Source organism: Rutidosis leptorrhynchoides, chromosome 2 (genome assembly GCF_046630445.1).
Source record: "Rutidosis leptorrhynchoides isolate AG116_Rl617_1_P2 chromosome 2, CSIRO_AGI_Rlap_v1, whole genome shotgun sequence".
NCBI classification, from domain to species: Eukaryota; Viridiplantae; Streptophyta; class Magnoliopsida; order Asterales; family Asteraceae; genus Rutidosis; species Rutidosis leptorrhynchoides.
The window spans coordinates 593860845-593871019 of NC_092334.1; the positions used below are offsets into that span (position 1 = coordinate 593860845).

Consider the following 10175-nt stretch of genomic DNA (forward strand, 5'->3'; position numbering starts at 1 on the left):
ATATATATATATATATATATATATATATATATATATATATATATATATATATATATATATATATATATATATATATATATATATATATATATGTGGGCAGGATCTATGGGAAGTAACCAATCGGGGGGGGGGTGGAAGCAAAAAAAAAACTTTGTTTGTTTTTTTTTAAAATTTTTTTTCAGGCATCAAGATCACATGAAAATATGAACATTTAGAAAAGACACTTCGTGATGAATGTTATTATTTAGGCGGGAAAACGATCGACAAAAATAACATTCAAGATAATATTGATCGTGAAGAATGTTAACGTTTTTTTTTCTTCATGTTTTGTGAAGTAAAATTTAGCCCGATTTAGAGTTTAGGGTTTAGGGTTTGGTGTTTTGGGTTTAGTCCCCAAACCCAAAACCCCAAACCCTAAACCCTAAACCCTAAATCCTAAACCCTAAACTCTAAACCGTTCGTGTTAAAATCCTAAATCTAAACCCTAAACCTTAAATTTCTAAACCCCAATACCTAAACCCTAATACCTAAACCCTAATATCTAAACCCTAATATCTAAAACCTCAACATACGTTCGAAAAACACGATAATTGTTATATATTACTTCTTCGAGCGTTTTCCCGCCAAAATAAACACATTTATCACAAAGTGTCTTTATTAAATGTTCATATTTTCATTCAATCTATAATGTTCGTGAACAAAGTTTTTTTAAAAAATGAAAAAAAAAAGTTTTGCTTCCCCCGCTTCTCTTTGATTAGTTACTTCTCCCTTAATCCTACCATATATATATATATATATATATATATATATATATATATATATATATATATATATATATATATATATAAGTCAATGTTGTTAGCGTCTGTCTCGATCCTAGTCTTGACCCTTTGAAGTCGCGATGATCCGATTTCACGGATTTTCAACCATGTTATTTTTAATGGAGATCCAAATTTTATCCCGTCTATAACGTTCGGGTTTCCCTTAAAAAGATTAATTAATAACGAGTACTTGAAAAAACAAACTTGTACGGAAGGGCAAAAGGATTTGGGGCATAATTTGATTGGATGATAGAAATGGTCAAAAATTTAACTCGTTTTATATGTAATTAAAAGACTTTGAAACTTTGACTTTCTAACTCTAAGAATTTAACTCGTTTTCTTTGGTCATTTTCAATTCCCCTCATTGTTTCATGTCAAACTACAAATATATATCTCTAATTTTCTTCCCTCTCATGCAATAGAAATCAAATAGTTGACCTAATATTTATTTTGTAGATCTAGATGCAAAAGCCCAACATGGATTACAAAAGAGTCATTGATGAGTTAACTCAAGGCAAGGAGTTTGCCAAACAACTCATGATTCATCTTAATGACCCCATGTCTTCTAAAGAATCTCAAGAAACTTTGATTCATAGCATTCTCAATTCGTATGATAAATCGCTATCTTTAGTATTCACCACTCATGGGTTCATAAATTCAAATGTGAGTAAGAATGAGTCTAAAGATCACGAGTTTTTTCATCCCGATCCGTTCTTTGACAAGAGGTAAATAAGTACAAAGATTAATATGCTTGAACATGACATATTGTTTTCAACGTCGATTTTTTGAATCTAACGAGATGTATATATTCGCAGGAAGAGTACTAATAGTAGTATCGAGAAGTGGAATAATCAAGTGATAATGAGTGGCGACATGGGGCTTGAAGAAGCTCTTGATGATGGACATAGTTGGAGGAAGTATGGTCAAAAAGACATTCTTGGTGCCAAACATCCCCGGTACGAATTTGAATCAAGTTTACGTTTTTGTTTTGTCGATTCAAGGTTCACGTAAAAGTACATCATTTCTTGTATGTTGCAAATGTTTCCTTTCTTCTTAGATACAAGACGTTAACATGATTCTAATATATACTTTGATAACATGAACTTGTGCATATGAAAACTGATTAGTTAGATTTATGTTAGTAACATGACATTAAGACTAGATAAATATATATGGCTTAAAAAACGGTTTGTGATTTATCATTCTTTCCATATGAACCTTTCTCTAATTTAATATATATATATATTGCAAAATCATGCCTAATAAGGTAAAAATCTTATTTTTTTTAATCGAATTTACGCAGAGGTTATTACAGATGCGCTTATCGACACATAGATGGTTGTCTTGCAACTAAATACGTACAAAAGATTGTCGATGATCCAATTACCTTTGACATCACCTACCGTGGAAGTCACACGTGTAATCGTAGGTCCCACACGGAGTTAGAGATCCAACAAAAAACGCCACAACAGAATCAAGTGAACTTCCAAACAGGTCGTAACGTTGGAACTGAAAATATAGAGACCCCTTCATTTAACTTCCTTTCAACATCTAACATTATCTTTAGTGATGGTCTAACAACATCAGTCGAGAAAAGCACGAATTCAATGGTTTTGGAAACTGAACTAAATGATATTGTTGCACCTACGACTTCTTTTCGAAGATCTCAAGATAGTGTTGACGTTGACTATACTTTTGGTGAATTCGAATTTGTCAGCGCTAACAATTTTGACGATTTACTATTTTTCGACTAACTAATGCAGTGTACAATCTACCTAAAGGGTGACCTAGTTGGATGCTTGAGAATCTTCAAAGGAGACTCAAGTCCAGTCCCCCCTAAATGAGCTTTGCCTTCAATAAACATATAAATAAATAAATAATAATGTAGGATACAATGGTCGATTATTCTTGTGAAGTTGGGCGAAGATGACAAGTGTTATATATTTTTTTAATTTTTATTTTACTTTAGAACATCATGGAGTTCATAATATAATAGACTCTCAAACTTAACTGTTTGTATATCTGAAGAAAACGTGGTAATCTTTTTTTTTTTTTTTTTTTCTTTTTTCTTTTTTATGTTATTAAGTTTACATTCCAAAATCGATATAAAAACAGGATCAGCATGAAAGTTTTGACAGGATATTGTGATTTGTGAGAAAAAGCACTACAGCTTGTTCAGATCTTTCTACTCACAATCAAGATTTTATTCTCGTCAAAAATATAGAAAATAAATAGATGAACAAGTAAAAAGCAATATGTCGATAATCTAGACAATGAAATGGATTGTTAATGAAATAGTATAGTCATTGATCATGCATTCTTCGGCATGAGCAAAGATTGTGAGGATAACTCGCTACTCCCTGTTTCACATGAATAACACGTTGACAAGGACAACAATCTAGCCACTAGTGGTATGAGCCGATTACTGAAATGATGATGATGATGATGATGATGATGATGATGATGATGAGGGGCGGTTTTATGTAGGGGCAAAGTGGGCGCCCGCCCCCAGTCGATTTGTAAATTTTAGTAATTTTCAGTGTAAAAATTTCGGATTTTTCGACTTTGCTCCCGGTTGATTTTTTTCCCCCCAAAACCTACATATTTTGCCCCAAAACCTTCGAGTATTGTCCAAAAACATTCAAATTTTGCCCAAAAACCTTCAAACTTTTTCCAAAAAACCTCCATATTTTGCCAAAAAAACCTCCATATTTTGTCAAAAAAAAAATTGCTACTTTTTAAAAACAATTTCGCCATCGGTGAAAAAAATTCATGCTTCCGCCACTAATGATGATGATGATGATGATTGCAAGTTGTACGAGGTAACTCAAGAGTGATGAATGGGATTGCGGTGGGAGAATGGGGTTTCAATCAAGGTCTACAAGGTGACCACTTTTACCGGAATATGAGAGTTCATAGGCGGAGCCAATAGGTTGGCTGAAGGTGACAATGACACCCTCAACAAATTTAATTAGCCCATTATTATATATAATAATTATAATTATTGTATTTATTGCAGGTCCATCAAAATTAACAAGCTTTCCTCAATTGGTCCATATTACTTTAAGTCCATAGTGACACCCTTTACGTTAAAAATAACAAGTCTTCTTCAATTGGTCACCTTTAACGTTACTTTAAATCTATAGTGTCACCCTTAACGTTAAATCCTGGCTCCGCCATTGTGAGAGTTATCGTGACTAATTACCATTGAGTGATGATTCATCACTGAATTCTAAAAGTTTTGCACGTTTATTTGTGACTCTGAATAAAAAATGATGTTATATGACAAAAATGTTGGGTTTAATCGGTTGTGTTCACTGTCTAGGTGGATGGTTACTAGTTTGGAATAATAATAAGTTACACTAGTATTTTTGTTATGTCTTAGTATTTTAATATTTTAAGTATTTGTTGCATGTAGCCTTGAACTAGTATCATTTTGACCGGGTATTAAGGAGAGAGTGGAGTGGGTCATGTGATGTACCGGTTGTTTAGGTGGAGAGTGGGTAGGTTGTTTCTTTACATGTTTTGTTTCAAGGCTATATATAGCCACCTAGTTTACATGGAAATAAAGTAGTTTTGTTTTCTTCCATCACTTCAATTCTAATTTACAAGTCTTCTGCCATTTTTATTAGTATATTTCATATCAGAGAGTTTTCTTGTGAGTTTTGTTTTGAGGCTTTGAAACCAACAAAAAATGTGTACAATAACCGTCTAAAGTTGATAAACAATCTTAGTCATTTAACACCTCATTTTCCTTTATTAATCCCCTTATAAGCATAATATAACAACACTTATCAAAACAACTACTATATTCTTTTATATATTCATGTAAAAGTTTAATACATTAATTTTAACCATTTAAATAATTTATTCGTATTGATTATCAAACAAAACCAAGTTCAATATAATTTTTTATCATTAAAGATTTAAATTATTCGGCGTCTATGCATTGTAACTTAATCAATGCAGCTGCATGTGAAGATAAGAACGTACCTCCGGTAGTATTGTTTAGGATTTTCCTGGAGTATTTATAGCACGTAAGGCTCAGGCCCAACATACAAGCCTATGGGCCTAACTGTGCTGACAACCCAAATTATAGGGTACATCAATTAGTTAACACATATCACACATGTCTACGAACGTAGAGTGAAGGTGTCGATGTAACTGATCATCGACTATCAATAGTATAAGCTTGAAAATGATTAAATTACAATGTTGAAAATATTTGATACAAATATTAACCTAATCAAGAAAATGGAAATACATTTCACAACTTAGTCGTTAACAGTTACATGGAAGATTAATTACTCGGATCCCAAAAACTCACTCGGATCTGTTATTACTATAACAGTCCGAGATAGATTCCTTTAGGGTTCGACGCCTCTTTTTATTTTCCTTGCTTCGTTAGACGATGGTACATTGCTCCAATAAATTACACACATTACACCATAAACTTAAATTTGAACAGATAAAACTTACTAGCAAAAAGTAAGTTGAATTTGTTCTGCAAGATCCTCTGCACTTAACTTGCATTCAATTCCAATCTACCAATACATATGGTCAAATATCAATACAAATACTTTTTAACCACTCATGAATGACTAATTTGAACACGAATACATTAACCATTTTAGGTATTAACAACTACATTCGTGAACTAAATAAACTTGTGGAATGGATTTGAAATCCAGTTCCATGTTTTTCTCGAACCAAATGCAACCTAAGTTGTCAGTACAATAAGAATCAACTTATTGTTGTAGCGTTTTTTTACATGATTTGTTAATAACATTTCATGGTACATATACTTTTTAAGGAATACATTGGATGAAGCGTTTAGCATTTTATTTTGTAGTACTATACATAAATTTTAGTGGTATTACAGAAGGTGTTGAATTATATATTTATTACAAATTACAATTATTATTATATCTGTGTGTGGTACTGTATCAGTGCCATTGTTACATCTTTTATATTCCAAATCTACCATACTGTACCTCCATTATTACTCTGCACCTTATATGTCATTCATGTATTTATTTATGTGAAGAACAAAACAAAATTCAAGAACCAAAGACACTATGCACGCAGAAGGCCCATTGTGTTTTAAAGCCGTATTTCCTTATCAAACAAATATACAACGTTAAGTGGTCCACACAAAATTACATGAAGAGAATGATGTTTGTCTTATTTTTATTTATTTATAGAAATTTATAAATAGTTCATTTCTCTCTCCAATTATATCTCATTGTTGAGGTTTCAAGTTGTATTATTATTAACTTCTCCAAACTATATATTCTACATGTACTATATATCTGCCTCGAATTGGGACACTATATAATACGGAGTATTACACCAACAATGGTCTTTAACAAAATGATGAAATATAAACTAAATTATACTTTATATTTTATTTTATATAAAACATCCGTATATCCTAACATCTTTCAATTTTGTGAAGTCTAGTCTTCATTCTAGGCAGTGGCAATTCTAAGACTTGTGTTATACTACTTTAAAATACCTTTATACAATGTAATATTCAAATTCAAATTATATAGATTGCCAATTTAACTATAAGAACTTACATATTTTTAAAATTTATAGTTTCTTGAGGTAAATATTTATCAAAGCACTCTTCAAATTTAACTAACTTTGAAAAAAAAAATTAGGTCTCATCTAGTTTTCATGCTGAATTTACCGATGATTTTAGGATAACTTGTCTGTAATGAGACACCAAGTCCAGTGATTGAAAATGTTTATAAGTTATCAATTATCTTCACAAAACTTTTAGTTTGATACTCGTATTCAACCCCATCTCATACATGTTAATCCTTTTGAGAGCCTTATTATAAGTAGATTGAAAGAGTTTTTTTTTGAATAAGATATAGTTTAAGAAATACAAACCAAATCACTGTCTATCAAAATTCAAAACTAACGTAACTAAACTTTTTAGTAGCCATATTAGCACCGTCACTAACGCATAGCTAAACATTATCTATCATAATTAAGTCATATCTATATACAGTAATACTCATAAATTTGCCCCACAACTAGAAATACCCCACACAAATTAAAAATAGGACGGATTAACTCTCACATCGTTACAACCATGGCTGCCGATGCAAAAAAATAAAATATAAAAAGTTGGTACCTATGTCGAGAGGGTAGTGATGTTTACACTACTAATTTTGTTCATACACCACTAAACATGCAATATGATATTGTACAATACAACACTTTAAAGCATATTTAGTGGTGTATGGATAAACTTAGTGGTGTAAGAATCATCACCCATGTCCTGATATGTATATGGAAAATCACAAAGAGTATGTATAGGCGGAGCAATAGGAACTGGTCTTAAAAGAGTAAAAAAAACCATAAAATCATGTGAGAATGAAAATCATTTTCAAAAAGTTTTTATATGTTCCTCAATATTAAAGTTTGTTTTGAAACAAATAGTGAGATTTGATAAATACTTTAGATTTACTTATAAAAAAAAAAAAGACAGACAAGTAATATATAGATTTAATGCAAGCTAAGTATGCATGGTTGCATGCAATACATTAAACATGAAATGCTTTAAGAAACTTAAATAAAGATAAGGAAATATTAATGTTCACCTTGATTGTAAATGTGTTAACCATTGTTTCATCAACAGTGTTGATTGTAGCCTGGAGGATTTCAAGAGACAAGTCTTCAAGAACTGACATTATCTTTGTTGCTTGGCCCGGTAACCGCGCCGAGAGAGTTTTCAAAACAAGATTAGGCCCCGAAAATTTCACCTCAACATCAGCAATCGATGACTTTGAATTCGCAACAAGTTCGTTAATTTTGCCAGAATTTGAACTAGAATTACAAGGTGAAGGTGGAGTACTATTAGCCATGGATGATGAAGATAAGTACGAAGCAGTAGAAGGTAACCTATGCCTGTATGGGCTTGCTGATTGTGGAGTTCTTGGGCTAATTGGTAAACTTGGCCTCGGGCTCAAAGGCGGTTTTCGAGGGCTCAAAGGTAAGGTTCTAGGGCTTGAAATATTCCTAGGGCTCAAAACATCACTATAAACTTTCCTTTGCTTCTTTGCCTCTAAAGATTGTAACACTTGTTGCAATTCAGTAATGTAATTAATCACCCCACCAATTATTGATGCTTGATCACCCTACATTTGTTCATAAACACATCATACATCATACATATAATACATACATAGGGAATTTAAACTAAATAAATCACATTTGAAAGTTTGATAAACATAAAACATGTAGGGATCAATTATGTTATGTTATGTTATACCCTTTTGACATAAAAACAAGGCATTAGTGAGCGAAGAACGGTTAAGTGTTCGTTCATTTGCTTCCGTCGGTTCCTCTCAACCGTAACATGATTCGTCTTCACATGTCCATCTTCCTTTTCACATTCTTCTTCTACCACCTTTTGTTTTTTCATTTTTGGCAAAGCCGTCTCAACTTCCGTCTTTTCAAGCTCTTGTAGGCCGCTTGAAGAAGTCGATTTTTGGGACATTAATGGGTGCAAGCCACCATCTTTGACACCACAATCCGATTCATCGATCAAGGTCGGAAATTCGTCAGAAACACCCTCTAACGCCTCAAGAATAGTAAAGATGTCATCTGGAGATGTAGACAAGAATTTTGTCTCATCAAACTGATCAGAAGATTTGTGAAAGAAATTATTAGGTAAACATGTAGACTGATCACCAACCATTTTGAAAGTTAATTAAGAAACAAGTGGTGTTATGCACTCAATGGGAACAAAGATAGAAGAGATATAGGTGAGCAAGTGGGCATGAAAGATAAATGGTTATTTTTGGAATCATGTGAAGATAGAGGAAAGAGATGCCAAAATCAGGTGATATTAATAGGCATTAGATCTTGGATGGTGATTTCTCTATCGGTATCAATCTTCTCTTTCTTGAATCATGGCTCACCCAACCCTAGATGCACTTTTATGATTTTTACTAAGAAAAGTTCAAATTTGCCTTCTCACTAGCTACTACAAAATGTTAAGGTAAAAATTTCAAATTGTTGAACCAGTAATCTCTTTAAAAGATAACTGAAGGCCAGACCGACTAACTGTTACGGGTGTTACCAGGGCCGTCTCAACAATTCGAAGGCTCAAGGCGAAAATAAAAATGGGCCCTTGTACACGGAAATCCCATAAACATGAGTTAACTTACTAATTTTTTTTAGACTAATACTCGTAAGTTAACTTAGTAATTTTTTTAATTAAAATTATTTAACACATTATTTTTATTTACTTAACTATATATATATATATATATATATATATATATATATATATATATATATATATTAAAATTTTTGGGTCCTTCAAAAATTTTGGGCCTAGGCGATAGCCTATTTTGCCTATGTCCAAAGACTCTACTGGGTGTTACCTCAACATTACGTCAACACTTTTTTTTTTAAGACTCAAGAAAGACTAAGGGTTGTTTACCTTTTCTCTGTATTAAATTATGTTTTCATTTGCCTCTTAATCCTAAAGGGTATCTGATTCTATGTTTCTTACAAACCGACTAATTTTTATATTAAGTGACAAAAAAATTACAATTTTATTTACTGAATTATGAATTAAGAGATGTACGGAAAAAAGTTATTAAGAAAAAAATTATTAAGAAAAAAAATAATCAAACCAAATGTTATCATAACTAAACGGTTAGAAACATGTACAAAAACAAAAACAACATGTTTGAGTTTTCCTCTTCTCTAGTTCTCTAAAATGACAGAAGACTTGAAAGACTGAGAATAACACATGTGGTGTCATCCATGTTATTGAAAGACAAAACTATTGGAGATAAGTGGTTAATAAACGCAAACTAAAGTAAAGAAATTAATGTTTGCATATAAGTATTTGAGAACCTCCATCTATCACCAATTAATTTTAGAGTATTAAAGGACGACTCTGAACTTATATGTAGAACATATTGTTTGGAATATTTAGAGCGAGGTAGGAGCTTAACTTGATCTTGTGGTTCATAGGAAGAAGCTAACCGATGGTACAAAAAAGTGGTAGAGCTTGTAATAATTGTGGCAATGGACGTTCAAACCAAGATAACTATGGACGTGACCGGAGTCCGGAAAGAGTAAAGATGGTGTTGAACTTGTCCGCGAAGAAACCGCATTAAATGTTACAAGTGTGATGATGAGTATCATGGACAAACCGATTAAAGACGTGATTTTTGGTAATAACCAATTAATAGGTACAAACTAAATACCCATATCAAAAATTCAAAGAAACTAATGTAAGCATATAATCATTTATGAACCTCTGTGAATAATATCACCAAGACACCAAATCACCAATTGATTTTAAATAATAACAGA

The 10175-nt window shown here is 32.0% G+C and overlaps 2 protein-coding genes across 2 annotated transcripts; one reads left to right on the plus strand and one right to left on the minus strand.

Annotated features, from left to right (window-relative positions):
• Window positions 1-1298: 1298 nt before the first annotated feature.
• Window positions 1299-2575, plus strand: LOC139889914 (probable WRKY transcription factor 30). The gene is made up of 3 exons (XM_071872827.1): window positions 1299-1546; window positions 1637-1777; window positions 2125-2575. The coding sequence occupies exons 1-3, from the start codon at window positions 1299-1301 to the stop codon at window positions 2573-2575; spliced, it is 840 nt and encodes a 279-aa protein (XP_071728928.1).
• A 2537-nt stretch (window positions 2576-5112) lies between these two features.
• On the minus strand, window positions 5113-8538 carry LOC139893358 (transcription factor SPEECHLESS). Its single transcript, XM_071876518.1, has 3 exons — window positions 8110-8538; window positions 7439-7975; window positions 5113-5365 (listed from the first exon to the last, which is right to left on the minus strand). Exons 1-3 carry the CDS (start codon window positions 8536-8538, stop codon window positions 5300-5302), a joined length of 1032 nt encoding a protein of 343 aa, XP_071732619.1. The 3' UTR covers window positions 5113-5299.
• Window positions 8539-10175: the final 1637 nt, after the last annotated feature.

Coding starts and splice junctions, on each gene's coding strand:
- LOC139893358 (XM_071876518.1), bottom strand. CDS start 8,538: ATGGTTGGTGATCAGTCTACATGTTTACCTAATAATTTCTTTCACAAA. Junction 7,976..8,109: donor CTTGTTTTTATGTCAAAAGG/GTATAACATAAC, acceptor GAACAAATGTAG/GGTGATCAAGCATCAATAAT. Junction 5,366..7,438: donor TTAACACATTTACAATCAAG/GTGAACATTAAT, acceptor ATGTATTGGTAG/ATTGGAATTGAATGCAAGTT.
- LOC139889914 (XM_071872827.1), top strand. CDS start 1,299: ATGGATTACAAAAGAGTCATTGATGAGTTAACTCAAGGCAAGGAGTTT. Junction 1,547..1,636: donor GATCCGTTCTTTGACAAGAG/GTAAATAAGTAC, acceptor ATATATTCGCAG/GAAGAGTACTAATAGTAGTA. Junction 1,778..2,124: donor CTTGGTGCCAAACATCCCCG/GTACGAATTTGA, acceptor GAATTTACGCAG/AGGTTATTACAGATGCGCTT.